General features: G+C 43.2%; 1 protein-coding gene across 3 annotated transcripts in view; it reads right to left on the bottom strand.

Annotated features, from left to right (window-relative positions):
• The window catches only part of TRMT9B (tRNA methyltransferase 9B (putative)), a 72570-nt gene that overhangs the window by 32492 nt on the left and 17834 nt on the right, over nucleotides 1-22244 (bottom strand). For 2 of the 3 annotated variants that reach the window (XM_033176723.1, XM_033176727.1), the window contains one exon: nucleotides 729-894. In XM_033176723.1, coding sequence (XP_033032614.1) covers nucleotides 729-787 — 59 coding nt within the window. In that variant the 5' untranslated portion in view covers nucleotides 788-894. Of the gene's footprint in view, nucleotides 1-697; nucleotides 895-22244 lie in introns of all 3 variants that reach the window. The other variant, XM_033176730.1, reaches the window with a different exon arrangement.

The following is a 22244-nucleotide window of genomic DNA, read 5'->3' on the forward strand; positions in this document are numbered from 1 at the left end:
CTGACCTCAGGTGATCCACCTGCCTCGGCCTCCCAAAGTGCTGGGATTATAGGCATGAACCAATGCATCCAGTCAGGTCTATATTGTAGGTACAATCTAGGCATACAACGGTCACTTTTTCATAACTAAGAAGAAATATAAATACTGGAAATGGCTCTCCTATTATAAATGCCACAGAGGACACAGAATTAAAAAAAAGAGAGCATAAAATTCTGCTTTAAAATTCAAAGACGTACTTAAACTACAATTCTAAACTGAAAATGCAAGTTGGCCCAGACAGTTAAAAGACAGGTCTTTTATATTATAAAAAAGACCTAATTACAAGATGCATAGCTTTTTAATTTTACTTTTTAATACATGCGACTTCACACTTAACATCTATATATCATTTCCAAGTACAAACGATACTGTAAACTTTTGTGTGATAAAAATCTCATTTAAAAATATGTTTAAGTCCTACAAGAGCATTTTGCTTTCTAAAAATGCTAAATATGTTCTTATAATTTTTACTTACCCCGTACAACTACTTTCAAACACTGTTTTCCACCTTATGCAAAAACAAATTCCAACTTACTTTATATCACATTGTCATAAATTTAAAATTATAGGGATTGGGAAGAATTCGATTCGCTAAAGATGCACATTGCTAAAAACGCCTCATGGTATGTGAGTTGCTGAAGGGCTGAAAGCTACTAACCTGAGTCATCCTGTGATTACAGGAAAATTACCTCTTGTCTTTGTGAACCACGGCAGCCCCCACCTCCAGAGAGTGACAGTTGCTTCTCATAACTTTCTCAATGTGTAACGTCAATGAAAACTTGTAGGAGTGAAGTCAAATAGTGCAGTCCTTCTCATGATAAACCACTTGTGTGAGTCTTGATGGGAGCACAGGCCCTATCAGAGGAAAACAAATAGTAAATGTCATTTCACATGATAAGTATATGGAACCAGCTACAGCCCAGGTTGACTTCCTGACCTATGCATAAATTACCCAGCCAAGTAGGGATTAGAAAGAATTGTTAATATGTGGAGTGTGCCAGAATTATAAAAGTAGTTCAAATCAATGAATCAATTTATTGAGGGCCAATAAATCAATTCCTCAGCTTTCTGTAAAACATACAATACTTTCTCCTAAAATTAAATTGAATGATTTCATCTTGTTCCTGGGAAAATTGCTAACATTGAGAGTCATCTCTGATTCCAGGGGCTCAATTAAATGTATACTATCTAAGACAATATTACTAAATTGTACTAAATCATTCCAGTACAATTGGACTGCTCAATATTTTCCATATTACCAGCTACTTTCATGTCACTTTGACAAGTACTTGTTGTTATTCATCATAGTTCACATTTTTCTTCTTGTTCATAAGAGTTTGTCATGAAACCCATCAAAAAACTTTTAGTAATTAAAAAAAACAATGCACCAGAAACCACTTTGTAACATAGAGGTCTTGTGGTATACAATGAGATCCCAAGAGATGCCTGATGTGATAGGAAAAGCCCATCCTGTAACACCTTGGACTCTAATTACTTGTCTGCAAGTGGGGTGAATGGACTATAATCTAAGTCCCAGCCTGCAACCATTTTTCCTAGTTTCCTTTTCGCTTGTGTGTTCACCACACTGCCACAAACTGTACTTCTCATTACTCTCAGTGATTCTCACGATGGCAGGGTGCATGTGGCTTTCCTACTCAGAGATGCATGTGGCTTCCCCCAACATTCCCCTACACCAGCCCCACCCCAGTCCTGGCCCCTATTTAAAAAATCATTGATCTGGATGTGCTTTGGAGAGCTTCTCTCTAGTCTTCAGAACTTGCCTATAGATTTTAAGCCCAGCTACGTCTCACTCATATGTAGGCACATGATCTGTGCCGTTGAGAGCCACAGAAGCTAACTTTTTAGAAGTGCATTTAAGAAACATTTTGAAAGAGCTACCAAAGCACCTCATCTTTGCTCATGCAATTTTAGAGCCTGCCTTAATTATAAGAGAGATGATGTTTGCTAACTGAGTCCCTATGACAGGGAGAAGCTAAAAGCTCTCTGTTCGGACTTACCCTGCCAGGCTCTGACCTGGGCAGTCAACTGTCATCAGACAATGTGGTTGTCTACACGCTTTTCCTTCAGGCATTTGTGCCTTTCCTTCAGGCATTTGTGCCTAAATGTGTTAGACCTCTCAGATAAGCCACTGAAGGCAAAGTCTTGAATGCCCCCATCAGTAAGAGTACCAACGAGAAGAGAAATTGTAGCTAGTATAGAAGTAGGAGGCATATGTAAGCTACCTGGGCAGGAGGTTTGTCTATATGCCCAAATCAGGCACCCAAAACACCTACAGATATGACTGATTTTGCTTCATTTTCCTAAATTAGGATCCAAATTTGCCTTTGTCTAAAGTGCATGAATCATATCACCTTCTCCAAGAAGTTGTTGGGCAAAGATAGAATGGGGTCGTATCTATCTCAAAGGAGTTGAATTCCAATTGAGTCTTTTCATCAAATCAGTCCTATTTAGTATTGAAAGAAACACATTTCTTCCCTTCTTCTCTTTGACTAAACAGGAGGCCATCTTCTAGGGCAAGGTCTCTACCTTAAACCTTCTGAAATGAGCCATGCATGTATTTTCCTGGGAAGAGGGTCAGCACCTCAAACCACGGCTCAGGGGCAAAGCCAGATTTTTGAAAAAAAAAAAAAAGAATTATCTGTATTAAATTAAAAATACACATTCATCTTTTCAACAAATATTAACTGAATCTCTGGTGGATGTAAGGCACTAAGGATAGAGATAAAATAGCTCTCACCACCTTCAGGACCCCAGAATTTAATATTGGAAGCATACAAATAAATAGAAAATTAAAGTGTAGGAGAACATTTACTTCTGGGATGGATACATCCTAATCTAATGTGATTCCCCAAACTCATGCCTTGCCTTATTTAATACCAAGAATCAAGATTATTTGATATAATCATCTACAAAATAATAGAATTGATATGGTTCGGCTGTGTCCCCACCCAAATCTCATCTTGAATTGTAGTTCCCATAATCCCCATGTATTGTGGGAGGGACCTGGTGGGAGGTAATTGAATCATAGGGGTGGTTACCCTCATGCTGTTCTCATGACAGTGAGTGAGTTCTCACAAGATCTGATGGTTTTATAAGGGGCTTTTCTCCCATTTGCTTGGCACTTCTCCTTGCTGCCGCCATGTGAAGAAGGATATGTTTGCTTCCCTTTCCACTCATGATTGTAAGTTTCCTGAGGCCTCCCCAGCCATGCTGAACTGTGAGTCAATTAAACCTCTTTCCTTTATAAATTACAGTCTCAGGTATGTGTTGATTAGTAGCCTGAGAATGGACTAATACAATAATCATATATTTATACAATCATTATAAAATAATTATTTTGTGTCATTGCAAATTATTAAACATCATGGACCTTTAGGTCACTTGTAGTGTTCAAAATCACAACATCAATACCCCTTATCTGGTGTGATGAATGTTATGATGTGGGTGTGCACCAGTGCTACAGGAGCACATAGGCGATGCAACTAATCCAGCCTCCAGTGGGAAGGGGGAGTGAAGGCTCCTTCAAGGGGCTGACACCTAAACTGAAGTTCAAAAGATGAGTAGGGTCAGCCAGGTGACAAGGAGAAGTGGGTGATTCCAGGCATATGAAATAGCATATGCAAAAAGAAAGACACAAAGCCAATAAATGAATAACAACAACAATAACAGCAACACACGCACACAAATATATACAGATGGTCACAGACTTATGAAGGTTTGACTTTATGATGGTATGAAAGTGTTATACATTCAGTAATAATTGTGGTCTCTCACAAAGTTAGATGGACATGAAGCTCAGGAGAACCTCATTTAAACATCATCACTGGCTGGGCATGGTGGCTCACACCTGTAATCCCAGCACTTTGGGAGGCTGGGATAGGCAAATCACCTGAGGTCAGGAGTTCAAGACCAGCCTGGCCAACATGGTGAAACCCCATCTCTACTGAAAATACAAATACAGTAATTTTTTTTTGAAATTACAAATAGCCAGGTGCAGTAACACGTGCCTATAATCCCAGCTATTCAGGGGCTGAGGCAGGAGAATTCGCTTGAACCTGGGAGGCAGAGGTTGCAATGAGCCAAGACCATGTCACTGCACTCCAGTCTGAGCAACAGAGTGAGACTCCATCCCAAAAAAACTAAATAAATCAGTAAATAATAAAATAAATAAGACAATCATTATCCTAGTACATAGCCCATTAGAGACACTAAGTATATTAAATCCAAAGAGAATACATACAGCAAGAAAAGAAATGGAGCTAGAAGAGGAAGAATCACAAACTCTTAAGTCTCATAGATGTTAGCATCAGAGGAGAGACTACCATGTACGCTAGAGCTCTATTATAATTAAATTTCATTTGAGAAATGTTGACTAAGCACCTACTAGGCAACAGATGCTTTGGTAACTGTAAGACAAACAAAGATGGGTGGTCCTTACTCTCTAGAAGCTACAGACTAATTCAGGAGTAACACAGAGTAACAGCTGAATAACCATAGCCAGGGGTAAGCATATGATGGGTGGATACAAAAGTATAGACAGCAAGCAATATTAGCTTTTCTAGATTGGGGTGACACTTGGACTCTGGTTCTGACTCCCTCTAAAAATGAAGCAAGTAAAACAACCTCATAAATATTTTCTCCTCTACACAAAACTCCTTAATGATACACCAGAGGGATTACAATGGAAATGCTAAGGACAGGAACAGCTGGCATCTCTCCTCGAAATCCTATGAGCAGAACAAACTCAGAGCTTCAAAACAACAAAATATGTTGCATCTGGAGAATATGATCCTCTCTGAAATCCCATCAGGGACTAGAAAGTTACTCCTGATAACCATGTTGAAAAAAAGTGAGCAACGTGAGGGGAGTTTACCTCAGGGGAAGAAATCAAATACCCCGAGAGCACGTTGTTTTCCTCGAAAAATTTCAAGGAGTACGTGTCTAAATGGCCTTCATTAAGAGTAGGATACTAGCCCCAAAAACGAAACAGGGGAAATGAACATGACAACATCTGGGTGGGGAGTGTGAGTGTGTGTGCGTGTGTTTCAGGGAGTGGATGTAAGAGGATAATGTAAAAATTAGGAAAAGAGAGCTGGCGGCTTAATATTGATGGTGAGATCCGTTACCAAAGGCCATTCCTCCTCAGGCAATGATAAGGCCATGTTCATTGCAACTATATTACAATTCATTTTGGTTTTGTAGATGAAAGAATGTTAGAAATGAACAAGAAAATCAAACACGAGAGTGAAGAAAAATAAAAATGTAGCGGCCGGCTTCCCCCAGCCATTGGCTGCTGGTGTCAATTTGACAAAAACAGCTCTCAGTTTGTGTTGAGATCAAAGTAATAGGTCCCCCAAAATAGCACCTTGGAAGAAGACTGCTCCGCTATTACATATGAAAGGCACTTCCAGAGAGGAAGTGGAACACGTATTACTCATCCTCTTTTCTCCCAGGAAAGAAGGTTTAGGCAGGATAGAGGACAAGGAATCCCAAAGTCATTTTACTGAAAAGAGGTTGCTCAAGAAAGAGCTTTTAAATGAAGATCATGGTTTTCAACCATAAAGCTATAAGTTATCTAATGATTTTTCTAAAGATGGAATTAAGGGGAAATGTGACAATAAATTATATATTAGTGTATTTCATAAAATAAATTTATAACACAATTGATCCCAAAGAGGCACTCATGGGATTATTACAGTTTGAGTATCCTTTAACCGAAGTGCTTGGGACCAGAAGTGTTTCGGATTTTGGATATTGGAAGACTTGCATAGACAGAATGACATTTCTTAGGGATGAGACCCAATCTAAACACAAAATTCATGGATGTTTCATAATACCTTGTATACATTGCCTGAAGGTAATTTTATGCCACATTTTAAATAATTGTGTGCATGAAACAAGTTTGTGTGCACTGAACCATCAGAAAGAGAAGGTGTCACTATCTCAACCACCCATATGGACAATCTGGTCGTGTGATGGCACCATCATTCCCGACTCTAAATTTATATGCTTCTGATAAGCAATCGTGTTCATATGCTTATTCACGCTTCAATACTTAACAGCAAAAATAGGACACACCATTAATACAGTTTGTTTAAAAAGTGTGCAGGGTAGCGGAGCAGCACAACATCAGATACCTGTGTCAGCTGTTAACAGCAACAAGTAAGGGCAGGCTTTCAGTCTCCATCTGCAATGCTGTGTTTTGATTAAAAGGCTACTGTACACTGTATTTTATTTTTCAAGGCAAGAAGAAACATCAGAAGCAGTGGAGGGACCAAGAAGAGGGGCCTCTAGGGATGAGGAGACATTCTGCTAGAAAGGTTTTATTATTGGTTTTTTTTCTCTGAGAGTCTTGCTCTGTTGCCCAGGCTGGAGTGCAGTGGCACCATCTCCGCTCACTGCTGCCTCCGCCTCCTGGATTCAAGCGATTCTCCTGCCTAAGCCTCCTGAGTAGCTGAGACTACAGGCACCCGCCACAACACTCAGCTAATTTCTGTAATTTTAGTAGAGACGGCATTTCACTGTGTTGGCCAGGCTGGTCTTGAACTCCTGACCTCAGGTAATCCGCCCTCCTCAGTCTCCCAAAGTGCTGGGATTACAGGCGTGAGCCCCTGCACCTAGCCGGCTAGATGGCGTTTAGAAAATGTTTCCTGGCCGGGCGCGGTGGCTCAAGCCTGTAATCCCAGCACTTTGGGAGGCTGAGACGGGCGGATCACGAGGTCAGGAGATCAAGACCATCCTGGCTAATACGGTGAAACCCCGTCTCTACTAAAAAATACAAAAAACTAGCCGGGCAAGGTGGCGGCGCCTGTAGTCCCAGCTACTCGGGAGGCTGAGGCAGGAGAATGGCATGAACCCAGGAGGCGGAGCTTGCAGTGAGCTGAGATCCGGCCACTGCACTCCAGCCCGGGCAACAGAGCGAGACTCCGTCTCAAAAAAAAAAAAAAAAGAAAATGTTTCCTCCAGAGTCACCTGCCTCGTTAAGAATTTTTTTTTTGTCTTGGAACTCTCTGATTTTATAAACCGACATGATTTCTTGTGTTATGGCTGCACACTGCTCTAGTCCTTCAATAAGCCCATCGCACCTTTTCACCATGCCATTGACAGGCGCTTTTTCTGCAGTGTTGACAATGTCATCTTCATCGTCACTACTACATAAAAGCTTCCTTTTTCTCATCACCGTTACTCATAGGGGTATCTGCAGGTCTTTTTGACATTTTCAACAATATCTTTACACCACAGAGCAGGAAATAAGCAAAAGACCACATTGGGTAACGCACGCAGGTCTTGGCCTCATGTGGGGCATCGTGGGGAACCCGTCGTTGGTGCCCGAACACATGTCATTTTATTACACTTTGGGAGCATGCTCACGTGGGGAAATTTGGGCATGCGAGGAAAACATAGATCGTATCTAAAGAGGGATGGAAGGGCCTTTTGTCCCTTGGAGATGCTAAAGAAACCATGTGTCCCGTGCCTGCATTTTGACTGCAACCAGTCACATGAAGTCAGGCGTGACTTCCACTTGTGGCATCACGTGGGCACTCAAATGTTTCAAATTTTTGAGCATTTCGGATTTGGAATTTCAGACTAGAAATATCCAACCTGTGCTAAAAAAATAAACTAAATAAACTCTGATTATGATTTTTTTTTTTTTTTTTTTGTAGACGGAGTCTCGCTGTGTCACCCAGGCTGGAGTACAGCAGTATGATCTTGGCTCACTGCAACCTACGCCTCTTGGGTTCCAGTGATGTTCCCACCTCAGCCTCCCGGGAAGCTGGGATTACAGGCACCCGCCACCGCACCCAGCTAATTTTTGTATTTTTAGTAGAGATGTGGTTTCACCATGTTGTCCAGGCTTGTCTTGAACTCCTGACCTCAAGTGATTCGCCCACCATGGCCTCCCAAAGTGCTGGGATTACAGGCATAAGCCACCGTGTCCGACCCTGATTATGTATTTGAATTTCACACAGAGTCTATGTGTATGCAAAACATAGTAGAATCTGGACTGTCATGGATCTCATGATGTGGATTCCAGCTCTGTCATATCCGTCTTGTGAGTACTCCTGCCCCTTCCCTATCACCTCCACCTGGGATTAAGTCCTCACCTGGTCCAGGAGGTCTCACTCTTGCAGATTGCACAGTACAGAAAAATCTCAAAGGGACAACTGGAGAACTAGAGGGACCAGCTGATTTTTTACTTGAAGGCGAACACATGGATAGGTATGTAGATAGATAGATACAATAGATAGATACAGAGATTGTAAAGCCTATTATTCACTATTACCACAATTTCATAGACAAATGGACAATTTTACCCTCATAAAATTTAGGAAGTCATGATCTCAAACCAAAGGAGAGTCCTTTGAAAATGAACAGAATTTATGAAGAACTGACTATATCAGGTTTAATTTTCTCATTTCACTACAGATTGATGAAAACGTTGTCACCTCCCAACACTGGCTTTGGGAGGCTGAGGAAGGAGGATCACTTGAGTTCAAATGTTTAAGATAAGCCTGGGCAACTTAATGAGACCCCTGTCTCTACAAAAGATTGAAAAATAGCTGGGTGTGGTGGTGCATGCCTATAGTCCTAGCTACTCAGGAGACTGAGGCTGGATGATCATTTGAGCCCAGGAGGTTAAGGCTGCAGTGAGGTATGAACACACCACTGCACTCCAGCCTGGGCAATAGAGCGAGACCCTGTTTCTATTAAAAAAGAAAGAAAGAAAGAAAGAAAGAAAGAAAGAAAGAACAAAAGGAAAGGAAAAAGAAACCAACACTGGAATAAAGAACTGAGGTTGGGGAAGCAGATAACATAATGGTCTCCAATCTCACACGCTCCGTGCCGTCACACTCAAGTCCTGAAAGTCATCCTCTACATCACCAGTGTATCACTCTCCAGCTCTAAAGAGAAAGTCCAAATACCTGAGCATGTCACCTAAAGCCCCCAGGATCTGATCTGCATCTTCGCTCATGATGTCCCACCCGCAATTCGCGCACCCTGTGCTCTGCCAGCGCCATTTGAAGTAGCCAGCCAGTGACTTCTCCGTGACAATGAGAGGAGGACTTTGCACCAGAATGTAAATCAATGCATTACTTCTATCATAGAGAAACTCTTGCAGTGATCAAAGAAACAAACACAAAAGGAATCTGCATAGTGACTTCGTGGATATATATTCCAGCACAAGCTCCTTATCTAGTGCCACTGCTCTTCCTCTGGACTTGAAATTCCCTGAATGCTTTGGACATTTGATACCTTCGTGCTTTTTGCTCATCTGTTCCCTCTCTGCTTGGAATTTCCTTTCTCCTCTACACCACCTAACAGACCAAGTATCTCTGATGGTTCAGCTTGTGTCACGAAGCCTTTCTTGCCCCCCATGTAGGATTCCTCTCCTATGCTCTCTTGTACCTCTCCTGTATTATATGGTAGGCTTTGGCACTAGTGCTGTGGTTGCAATCTGGTTTACTTTGGCTTTAATATCTCAGGGCATTTTCTACTCAACTCCGTAGTGTGCAGTGCTGGTGGGATGCAGAGGCTTGCCTCTCACCAGACACGGGAGCAGGGAGCTTTCCCCACTCCCTGTGCCCTGGTGACATGGTGTACTCCCGCCGTGATGTGCCCACATCCTAACCTCTGGAATCTGGGAATGCGACCTTATTTTAGATGTAATTAAGGAACTCAAGGGGAGATCATCCTGGGTTATCTGGGTGGGCCCTACATGCCAGTGACAAATGTCTTTATAATAGACAGGAGAGAGGGCGGAAGGCAGATACTGGAGTTACACTGGCACAAGCCAAAGAGTGCCTGAGCCCACCGGGAACTGGAGGAGGCAAGGAGGAATTTTCCTGTGGAGTCTTCAAAGGGAGCAGGGCCCTGCTGACAACTTGATTTAGGACGTCTGGCCTCCAGAGCTGCAAGAGAATACATTTCTGTTGTTTTCAGCCCCCAGTTTGTGGTCATTTATTACAGTAGCCCCAGGAAACAAATATAGATGCCTGGTCCTGTGACCTAGATTCAATCAACCATGAACTCTTATCCCAGACTCTGAATGCAAAGTGAGTCATTCAAAGGCACAGGCGGGGTGACACTGTCCTGGCCACATCACTCCCACTAATAGGTGCCCTTGTCCTTCTCAGACAATCAGGATTCAAACCCATTCTCCAGCCCAGGTTCTCCTGATTCTGTACAGTCCCTGCTGTATTCCAGACAATGTTCTTCTCTGCTTAAGATATCCGGAATTCCTTTCTGTTGCCTGCAATTCACAATTTTAACTAAATTTTTAAAAACGTGTTGGTCGTTGTTCCGGCCATTCCAAGAGAAATACGAAGATTCTGAGTAACATCATTAAGTCCAGAATGGGACTCTGGCAACCAGTGGGATACAGTAGCAGAAAGCTCATTTAACTAATCACCTGTAGTTGCAGGATTTAGGTATCCAAGTAGGGCAAGGCTTTGGGAATTAACACCGTTCTCACTGGAGAATGCTACCAAGGGCATGAGGAATTCAAGAAGGCAGGAAGGCATTTGAATGAGCTTAAGAAAAACAAATACTCAAATCATCTTTTATTTTATTTTTATTTTTTATTCTTATTTTTGAAATGGAGTCTTACTCTGTCACCCAGGCTGGAGTGCAGTGACATGATCTTGTTTCACTGAAACCTCCCATTTCATTCTTAACGCGACACAGGCTTGATTCTCTTATCTCTTGAAGCAGTAGTGCTAAGGCAGATGAAATATAAGTTCTAGGTTGGTGAGAATCTATAGGCTGCCAAATTACTTGAATTCATAGCCTCCCCAAATACTTTATATGAAAGTCAGGGCATTGCCTGCAGGGGGCAAAACGGGGCCCTGAGAACAGGAATGAGAATTTTTGGATGCAGCCCTCCCTCACTCCCCTGAAAAGGACAACCCTTACTTCCTCATAGGCCTGCCATTGCCCCACCAGAGGGAGTTTCCTGTAAGAGGGAGAGAGCTCAGCCCATTCCACAGCACCATGTTCCCTCCCCTTCTCACTGTCCCCAAGTCTGTAACTGGCCACTTTCCTGCAGGTTCCAGAGAAAAAATATTACAAAATCAAACCCAGAAGGTTACACACCAGATTTACAGCTCATTGAATTTAGAAGGAAAAGATCTGGGGTAAGTATCCACACATACGGATTCTGAAGGTGACTGCCAAAGAGAGAGGAGTGTAATTATAGACTGTACTGAATTTATCAACATGGGTGAGCTTACCAGAGAGTCTGGGCTTCATGTGCCAACCTGGGCGACGGAATGCAGTTCTAGGAGCTTGCTCATCTGTTAAATCAAAACCTGGACTCAGTGGTGGCCTAACCAGAGCTGAGATGCTGTATATTTCTTGATCAAAGATCAACTAAGGCATGGCAAGTGGGCCTGTTTCATGCCCTGCAGTGGCTACTATATTGGCTGGTTAGTGACACAGAAATAGTCTGGGAAGAGTCATGTAAATGAACTTCTCAGAATTGCTCATAGTGCAAGAATCTATCCATCTATGTATCTATCTATCATCTATCTCTCTGTTGCGGGTGAGCAGCAACTGTCTGGGCCAGTGGTACGGGGTAAACAAATTTACCAAGACAGTTCTAGGTAAAGAAAGGCAGATTTATTAGAGAAAGTAGGAAAACAGGCTGCCAGAGTGCAATGGGCAGAATCAGTGGAAGAGGAGCTGACTGCCAGGAAACAAAGGCTTGCTGGAGATTTTATAGAATGATTCTTGGGTTGATCGATAACGCCAAGGTAGCAGGGAGCTCACCTGCATTCTTCTGTCAGCCAAGGAGCTTGATGGTAAATCGAAGTGTTTGATGATGAGCAGGAAGTTTGTGAGTTATGCACGTTATTTGCTCAGAAGGGCTATATGTCCTGGGCCATGAAGAAAGGCAGACCCATAGCTTATTCGCTTTCTCTCTTTGCTCCCCCCTGGTCCTGCCAGCCTGACTCCTTTTCCCTAATTAAGACTCCACACTACCCATTTTTTTTTTTTTTTTGGAGACAGGGTCTCGCTCAGTCACACAGGCCAGAGTGCAGTGGTGCAATCACAGCTCACTGAGGCCTTGACCTCCTGGGCTCAAGCAGTCCTCCCACCTCAGCCTCCCCAGTAGCTGGGACTACAGGCACATGCCCTGGCACCTGGCTAATGTTTTTGTATTTTTTTTTCCTTTTTTTGTAGAGAGAGGGTCTTGTTATATTGCCCAGGCTGGTCTTGAACTCCTAGTCTCAAGCCATCCTCCCACCCTGGCCTCCCAAAGTGCTGAGATTACAGGTATGAGCCACTGCGCCCAGCTGCAAGCATATACTTTGGTTTGTTTGTTTGTTTGTTTGTTTTTGAGACGGAGTCTTGCTCTCTCGCCAGGCTGGAGTGCAGTTGTGCTATCTCAGCTCACTGCAGCCTCTGACTCCTGGGTTCAAGCTATTCTCCTGCCTCAGCCTCCCAAGTAGCTGGGACTGCAGGCACGTGCCACCATGCCCAGCTAATTTTTGTATTTTTAGTAGAGATGGGGTTTCATCATGTTGGCCAGGATAGTCTCTATCTCTTGACCTCGTGATCTACCCCCTCAGCCTCCCAAAGTCCTGGGATTACAGGTGTGAGCCACCATGCCCAGCCAAGAATATTTTTAAGTCCAGAAAATAAGATGGTCATGGTGACCTCCTTGCTTGACACTCTAGGGCTTGCTCCATTGAGGTCATGAAGAGGTTGACAGCTATCTGTGTGCACAGTAACATATTCCTCTCCTCTCCAGGCTGATCTTGCCATTGTCACTGCTGAGTGCTCCATCGACCAGCAGAAGTAATAAACCCTGAGCCCATGGTATTATACAAAGCTTCAAGTGAATCAGCCATCTGTCTGACAGCAGGCTGATTGTCTGGGGTCACCTTCCATCCTGGAGGGGGCAGCAACTGGAGAGGAATTCAATAGAATAGACATTTAATCTGCATTTTAATTTTCTCTTTGCCCACCATGCTTCTATTTGCAACACCATCTGCTAGCAACACCTCCGGGAGGCTCTCCAAGGAAGCTTCTTTGCCCTCAGACCTCCATCTGGGGCATAAGCAGGCACAGGCAGGATTTGGGAGGAGGCAGCAGAAGCAGAGGTCAAGTTACTTATTACCGGTTGAACAATGGCTTTGTCTCTTGCCTGCAGGTCACAGCTCCTGCTGGGCAGCTCTTTCCTGGGGTTAAAGTTATGCTAAGTTCTGGAATCCAGTCTTTCTCTGTTCCCTTTCAGGCTAAGGATGGTAGTCTTGTCACTGCTAACCCCAGGATGCTTTGCGGTCCCTAGTTAGTTTTCTTAACCTTGCTGACGCTTTGTGAATGGACCCTTTACTAAATTCTCTTCAGTAACATCTTTTGAATATGCCACTTTTTACAGAAATCTGTACTGATATGTCACTTTTTTTTTTTTTTTTTTTTTTTTTTTGAGACGGAGTCTCTCTGTGTCGCCCACGCTGGAGTGCAGTGGCGCAATCTCGGCTCACTGCAAGCTCCGCCTCCCGGGTTCACGCCATTCTCCTGCCTCAGCCTCCCGAGTAGCTGGGACTACAGGCGCCGCCACCACGCCTGGCTAATTTTTTTGTATTTTTAGTAGAGACGGAGTTTCACCATGTTAGCCAGGATGGTCTTGATCTCCTGACCTCGTGATCCGCCCGCCTCGGCCTCCCAAAGTGCTAATTACAGGCGTGAGCCACTGCACCCAGCCCATATGCTATCTTAATGAAACTAATATATGGTATCTCACACAACATTGCTGCTGACCAAGAAATTCACTTTATAGTTAAAAAAAAAAGTAAAGCATAAACAATGCCCTATTACTGATCCTACCACGTACTCATCACCTAAAAATCCCTGGCCTTTTACGATGGTGGAAAAGCTCAGTTAAGCTGCAAGTGGGAAAATCTTCAGAGCTGGGAAAGTGGCATTGTATATATCGTCCTCCCACAGCAGAACTAGTGCAGGTGCCAAGTGTGGCAGCAGAACCTCACCAGTGGCACTGGGTCCTTGTCCGACTGACTGTTGTACCTAAGACTCCTGGCATGATGGAGCTTCTCTGGGGCACATTTATTTTTCAAGTCTAGTTCTCTGGCTTTCTATGTCCTCCATAGTTCAATAAATTCCTGATTAGTCCAAAGATCACGAGTCATTGTCTGTTGCTTATAATCAACAAGCATGGCTCACATAAACGGAGAAAACATTACCGTATTCATTTGTTGGTGCTTGTTTATTGGCCCCAACTTTTACTCTTTCTGGACAATGACCATACCTGTCTCATCTCTTTATCTGTAATGTCTGTCATCATATCTGGCAAATATGGTGGTGTTGGATTATCATCAATTGAAGGAATGAATGCCCCCAAATAGCTAGAAGCATCAATTTATTTATTTTTATTTTTATTTTTGAGACAGAGTCTTGCTCTGTCACCCATGCTGGAGTGCAGTGGTGCCATCTCGGCTCACTGCTACCTCCACCTCCCGGGTTCAAAGGATTCTCAGACCTTAGCCTTCGAAGTAGCTGGGATTACAGACACGTGCCACCATACCCAGCTAATTTTTTGTATTATTAATAGAGATTGGGTTTCCCCATGTTGGCCAGGCTGGTCTGGAACTCCCGGCCTCAAGTGATCTGCTCATCTCACCCTCCCAAATTGCTCGGATCACAGGCATGAGCCACTGCGCCTCCCATAGAAGCATCAATTTAAGAGCATTTTTTTTCTTTCCTGCTACTTTTAGAAGAAAGGAGCAAATAAGAAGTTCTAAATTTTATTCTGGGGTCAGTCTATATATGTTCAACAATTATATGATCAACAAAATATTTGATATCTATATCAAGTATAGTATCAAGTATCAAGTTCAGGGGAGTGGCCCACTTTGATTTCCATGGGCCTATACCAGCAAATCTACTAATCTATTTGTATCTCTTCTCATACATTCCTGGAAGAGAGATGAGGATGAACTATCTGTACTTCTAGAATGCAAACCCCACTAGCTGTACACGGAATCCTATGTTCTGGACAGTTAACAGCTTCTCTCCTGTAATTTTCTTTTTTTTTTTTTTTGAGACGGAGTCTTGCTCTGCCACCCAGGCTGGAGTGAGTGGCCGGCTCTCAGCTCACTGCAACCTCCGCCTCCCGGGTTCACGCCATTCTCCTGCCTCAGCCTCCCAAGTAGCTGGGACTACAGGCGCCCGCCTCGTCGCCCGGCTAGTTTTTTGTATTTTTTAGTAGAGACGGGGTTTCACCGTATTAGCCAGGATGGTCTCGATCTCCTGACCTCGTGATCCGCCCGTCTCGGCCTCCCAAAGTGCTGGGATTACAGGCTTGAGCCACCGCGCCCGGCCCCCTCTCCTGTAATTTTCTTCTCTCTCTTCTCAATCATTAATTTTCCCCATTAGTGTAAAAATACACTTCAATAGCTCAACTAAAAAAATCAATCTGCTTATGTATGACCATAGACCATGATCCAGTCTTAACCCTAACTTCCCTGCTTCCTTTTATGGTAACAGTTTTCACAAATAATGCTGCCTCTGTTTGTTGGTTTTCCTTTGATCTGGAAACTTTAGCTTTATGATCTTTTAGGGGATCATAAAACACCTGTCAACCTCAGCAGTGAAGAGCTGCACCCAGTAAGCTGTGTAACCAGGGGAGCTACTTTAAAAAAACACAACAAAACAAAACAAAACCCTGCCTGCTGCTGTCCCACCTCATGTCCCTTTTCATGCAAGAGAAGTGAAATGCCTTTATTTTACACATAAGGCAGTGGTTTACTTTTCATCAACCCTACAACATTACTTTCACTGCAGCACAGGCAGCACTCCAGACTGCCACGTTTTGCTCCCAGCTTTCATCGCCACTTGAAACATCTGTCGGCCAACCTGTTGTCTGGAACAAGCAGGACCTGTAGGTGACTTCATATCCCTGGAAACCTATTCTGTAGGGGCTCATTCTTCCATTGCCCTTGAATGAAACTCGGGCAGGGCCACAGATTTTTCATAAATTTCAATAATAAGTAAATGCTCTCCAAATCACAAAACGTTCTCATTTCTGATATTAAGATTCCCCATCCAGTGTAAAATTCAGGCTCCACATTTCATCACCATTTGAAACTTCTCATCTCTAGCTTGGACCTGCTGCTCTCAGGAAGCTTGCGTGGGAAAGGTGGCTTCTTCTCTTGGTGCATCCTTCACTCCCAGTTCAGTAGTTAGTGGGACAGGGTCGCGGTGGTGGTGAAAGGAGCCAGCAAGTAGAGGTTAGGGAGCCAGAAAAGTCCTTTTCTTTTCTTTTTTTAAGAGACAGGGTCTTGCTCTGTCACCCAGGCTGGAGTGCACTGGTACGATCATGGCTCACTGCAGCCTTGAATTCCTGGGTTCAGGCCACCCTCCTGCCTCAGCCTTCTGAGTAGCTGGGATTACAAGTGCTTGCCACTATGCCTGGCTTAAAAAAAAAAATTAAATATATTTTTAGAGAGCTCACGCTGATCTCAAACTCTTGGCCTCAAGCGATCCCCCCATCTCAGCCTCCCAAAGTACTAGGATTGCAGGTATGAGCCGCTGCATCTGTCCAAAATGCTCTTTTTGACTGGTACTGGTGTGAACTGAGTTCAGTGATCTCTGGGCACGGTGGGAACTAAAGGCTGTTCTCATTCATGAAGCATTTTGTGGACCTCATGGAATCTTTCACTGGCTCTGTGCAGACGCTCATGGATGAAGTCCTTTCGCCAGCAGTTTTCTGAAACAGATAATCCACTGTCCTGCTGGCTGCCTATGACAGTTCCATGTCATCCACCCCTACACTTCCAACATGTTTCACCCGCAATATCTTCACCTCTCCAGATGAGATCCTAGCCAATGCCATCTGTCTTTCATGGCCCACATCTAGTCCAAGGAAAACAAGCGCCTTTTTTCTCTCTTCAGTAAGAGTAGCAGTTACTTCCCAAGCAATACCCACTCTCTGCTGCCATAGATTGCTTCTACCAGTCTTTAGATTTTTCAGGCATAGCTCAGTCCAGACCACTGTGTCTGAGATCTCATCTGCAGTGGCACATATCCAGCTTTCTGTGTGGTCCTCCTGAAGCCCTTGTCACTTGACTTGAGGATAGGGAGAAATACGTTCTTCTTTCCTCCCACGATGCTGTGCGTGTGTTGGCAAGGGAAGGGGCACCCACAGCATGCCAAAAAAAATCTTCCTAAATACATCTTCTCCCCAGTGTCCAACTGGGTGTTGGACTAAGGGTCACAAAACCAGATTTCATATTATTCAGCCTTACAAAGCAATGCAATTCTGACACATGCCACAAACACGGATAAACCTGGAAGACATTATGCTCAGTGAAATAAACCAGACATGAAAGGACAGACACTGCATGATTCCACTCATGTGAGGTTCCTGGAACAGTTAGACACATAGAGACAGAAAGTCGAACGGTGGCTGCCAGGGCCTGGGGAGTCGGAGTAAAAGGGGCTTAGTGTTTAAGCGGCCTGGAGGTTCACTTTGGAAAGATGAAAAAGTTCTGGCGATGGATAATAGTGATGGTTGTACAACACTGTTAATGTATTTAACGTCCCTGAGTTGTACAGTTAAAAATGGTTAAATGGTTGTTTTTATATTATGCATATTTTACCACAATAAAAAACATTTCAGTCATTTCTTCTGCAAGTCCTGCTTAGGTAGTCTAGCAACTCACTTCAGAACATGAGATCATTGTCGCCTAGCGTATTTGGGACTGTGCCTGTTATCAAGCCATTGTCTCTCCCCTCCAAACACTCCCTCCTACACACCGCTTTGTGTGGAGAGGGCAGGGACTCTGTAAACAGCACTGCTTCTTTACTGTCTCTGCTGACAGGGGACACCACAGGGAGCCTGGAAGGACAGGGAGGGAGAGGGGACCGGCTCCTCTCTTTGCTTCCTGTTTCTGCCAGAGTTGGCCAGCAACAGCCCTTCACCCTGGCAGCGCCATTTGTTTCCGTTAGCAGTCGGTTAGTTTCCAGTTTCTCTCACTTTCCCAGTACTAGCTCTTTTGCACACTCCCAAAAGACACCTCATCCACAAGCAAGGCTCCTTCCCAGAGACCTGCCTCCCAACTCCTTAGGGACTCTCCTCTGAGCTCTCAAAGTCTCCGCACCAGCTGGCCAGCCCCGCCTCCTCGGGAGTCTGGGTCCCAGCTCTGCAGACCCCTTGTCCAAGCTTCTAGGTTCTGAGAAGCTCATTTTCTTATCTGTCCCCTCAGCACAGGGGCGGACAGCTGCTTCCTGCTGTTGTTCTTGCTATCCTGCCTCATTTGTTCCCTCTTTGCATTGCTCGTCTTCTAATACCTGTCTAACCAATTCCTTATGTTAAATTTTCTGTTAACATAACTGATGGGATTTTCCCTCCCAGACTCTACCTAACACTGCTGCATTTTTGCGCTATTGTGCAAAACATGAAAACAATAAAGAGTTCCTTTTCAATATTTGGCTAGAGTTATTTATGGCTTGTCTCTCCCAATGAGTTTATAAATTCCATAAAATCTGGGTTTTGGTCTTTTTTTTATTTGGTTCACTGCTGCTATGTTCTGCATTCTAAACACGGCCTGGCCAAAGTAGGCACCCAATTATATCTGTTGGACAAATAAATAGGAAATATTTAAACATAAAAAAAGTAATTTTGGTCATGAAAATATGCTTGTGTAAAAGCGATAACCACATCTAAATATATTTGGAGGAAAGTAAGTAGCTGAACTCTCTTTTTCTGAAATTTTTAGTAATATCCATTTTCTGCTTCCCCCACCCCCATTTTCTTGTTTGCTAATTTTTGTCAGTGGTGTTTCTCCCTTTTTTTCTTTCTTGTAGATTACGGCATGTTATCCATGAGATAGTCATTCAGCCAGTAAAATACTTTTTAATGTCAACTGTACACTGGATATCACACTCGATGCGGTAATGACAAGTTCATTTTAAATCCAGCTGATACACAGTTTGAAATTGGCACACCAACACCATATGTTAAACCTCACAAAGAAAACTTCCAAAGTAGAACTGAGAGGATTTCATTATTATGAAAAAATGCTGTAGTGGGAGAACCCTGAAGTCATAGGCCCAGCTCTGTCATTCCCTGGCAAAGTGACCTTCAGCAAAGTATTTAGCTTCTCTACATACCTGCTAATACCCTTAGAAATGAAGAAATACCAAAATGAAAAACAAAACAAAAAAGTAAAAAACTTGGACAAAGGGGAAACAAAAAGAAAGAAAGAAAAATAAATACCAGTACTTGATACTACAGTAGGGAAATGATAGTTAACAAAACTTTATCACCTTTTTCAAAATAGCTACAAGAGAAGAACTGTAATGTTCCCAAGGCAAAGAAAAGATATATGCTTGAGGTGATGATATGCAAATTACTCAGATTAATCATCATATATTGTATACATGTGTCAAAATATCACATGTATCCCCAAAATATGTACAACCATGACATATCATTAAAAATGCAAAAAATGAAGAAATACAGATACTTTCTGAAGTGCCTCTCCTCTTTCAAGACTGAGCCTTCATATAGAAATGTGCTTTACACGTATGTTTATTGCAGCACTATTCACAATAGCAAAGACTTGGAATCAACCCAAATGTCCATCAGTGACAGACTGGATTAAGAAAATGTGGCACATATACACCATGGAATACTATGCAGCCATAAAAAAGGATGAGTTCGTGTCCTTTGTAGGGACATGGATGCAGCTGGAAACCATCATTCTCAGCAAACCATCGCAAGAACAGAAAACCAAACACTGCATGTTCTCACTCATAGGTGGGAACTGAACAATGAGAACACTTGGACACAGGAAGGGGAACATCACACACAGGGGCCTATTGTGGGGAGTGGGGAGTGGGGAGGGATAGCATTAGGAGACATACCTAATGTAAATGACAAGTTAATGGGTGCAGCACACCAACATGGCACATGTATACATATGTAACAAACTTGCATGTTGTGCACATGTACCCTAGAACTTAAAGTATAATAATAATAAATAAATAAAAGAAAAAAAAGAAATGTGCTTTAACATTCCCCAAATCACAACAGAACTTTCGAGCATCGGCAGCCAATATACAGACTTGAATTTCTTCTTATCACAGTTCCCAAATGCATCACCCTGTACAGACTAAGAGGCTGGAAAGACATGAAGTGACTGACAGGAAGCCAAAAGTGTTGTAAAAAGCCTTGGTGCCAATTCTATTTCCAGTTCCAAATAACATTGTGATTTTCTGTAGTAATACTTTTTAAACTTGGCTGGATTTTTTTTTTTTTTTTTTTTTTTTTTTTGAGACGGAGTCTCGCTCTGCCGCCCAGGCTGGCGTGCAGTGGCCGGATCTCAGCTCATTGCAAGCTCCGCCTCCCGGGCTTACGCCATTCTCCTGCCTCAGCCTCCCGAGTAGCTGGGACTACAGTCGCCCGCCACCTCGCCCGGCTAGTTTTTTTGTAAGTAGAGACGGGGTTTCACCATGTTCGCCAGGATGGTCTCGATCTCCTGACCTCGTGATCCTCCCGCGTTGGCCTCCCAAAGTGCTGGGATTACAGGCTTGAGCCCCTGCGCCTGGCCTGGATACTTTTAAGACCATTTTTAATCCATGGAATAGTATCAATATTGACACCAGCATTAACCATCTCACACATTCGAATACATTGCAAGTCTCAAAAAAGATCAGCACAGCGGGCTCATCTCTTTCACGGATGTAAATCTGTAGGACCGCCCAGAAGGCGTCTTCTCTAGATCTGAACAACAGAGTCCACGTTTAGCAAGAAGCCCTGCACCAAGCCATGAAAGTGGACTGCAATCAGGAAGCAATGAGAAGAGGAAGGCACCTGCCATAACATGCTCTCTTCACTGTTAGGTTGGGATGGAGAATACTGAATACATGACAACCTAAAAGTTGGGCAAATACTACTTTGGAAATAAGAGTGAATAAATGAGAAGAAATAGGCTTACATAAAAAATAGGACCAAAAGTTCAAGGACAGTGAAGGAAGACACTGGCTTGTTTAATAGTAACAGATGTCTATAAGCTAACGAAGTCAATTTGTTTTGTTTTGTTTCATATATTTTTGTTCACAGAAGTAAAATAGTTTGCACATACCTGGAAGAAAACCAAGTGGAACTGGAGTTATCACCAGCAGAGGGCTAAAGGGAAGGGTTATTCAGCAACAGTGAGGTCACCAAGGATCTGCAATAGTTCTGCCTCATTAGGCATGGTTGGCCCTCTGTATCTGAGTTCCACGTGGGCCAATTTGATCAACTGTGTATCAAAAACAGTTAAAATCAGAATCATGCCCGTAATTCCAGCATTTTGGGAAGCTGAGATGGGAGGATGGCTTGAGGTCAGGAGTTTGAGACCAGCCTGGGCCATAGCAAGACCGTGTCTCTACAAAAAAAAAAAAAAAAAATTAAAACATTAGCTGGGTGTGGTGGTATAGGCCTGTAGCCCTAGCTACTTGGGAGGCTTAGGTGGGAGGACTCCTGGAGCCCAGGCGCTCGAGGCTGCAGTAAGCCATGATTGTACCAGTACACTCCACACTCCAGCCTGGGGTATAGAGCGAGACTCAGCCTCCAGAAAAAGAAACAAGAAATAATAAGAAGAGAATTTTTAAAAAAGAAAAAATATTAGGAAAAATAAAAAATAATACAAATAAATGATACATTATTACAACTACTTAGCATTTAAATTGTATTAGGTTATTGCAAGTAATCTAGAGATGATTTAAAATAATGGGAGAATGTACACAGGTTACATGCAAATACTATGCCCTTTTATATCTCAGAGTTGAGCATCCATGAATTTTAGTACAGGGGTGTAGGGGTGGGGTGGGCCCTGGAACCAATCCCCTTTGGATGCAAAGGAATGACTGGGTGTGTGCGTATATGTATTTATATATAAACAACACAAAAACATAGGCAGGTAGATTTACAGGCCTCTGTGAGCCCAAAGGCAGCTAGCACTGTCCCAGAGCCTAGGATGGATGGAAACCTGTGTAATCAAGAGAGGGCGGGCCTTTCAGTTCTTTTTGTTGTTGCTTTTTGTTTTGGTTTGTTTTGTTTTTTTAAGACACAATTTCACTCTCTCTCTTGCCTAGGCTGGAGTGCAGTGGCACAATCTCAGCTCACTGCAACCTCCACCTTCCAAGTGATTCTCCTGCCTCAGCCTCCCGAG

The sequence above is a fragment of the Trachypithecus francoisi genome, unplaced genomic scaffold (assembly GCF_009764315.1).
Source record: "Trachypithecus francoisi isolate TF-2019V2 unplaced genomic scaffold, Tfra_2.0 Contig01554, whole genome shotgun sequence".
NCBI classification, from domain to species: domain Eukaryota; kingdom Metazoa; phylum Chordata; class Mammalia; order Primates; family Cercopithecidae; genus Trachypithecus; species Trachypithecus francoisi.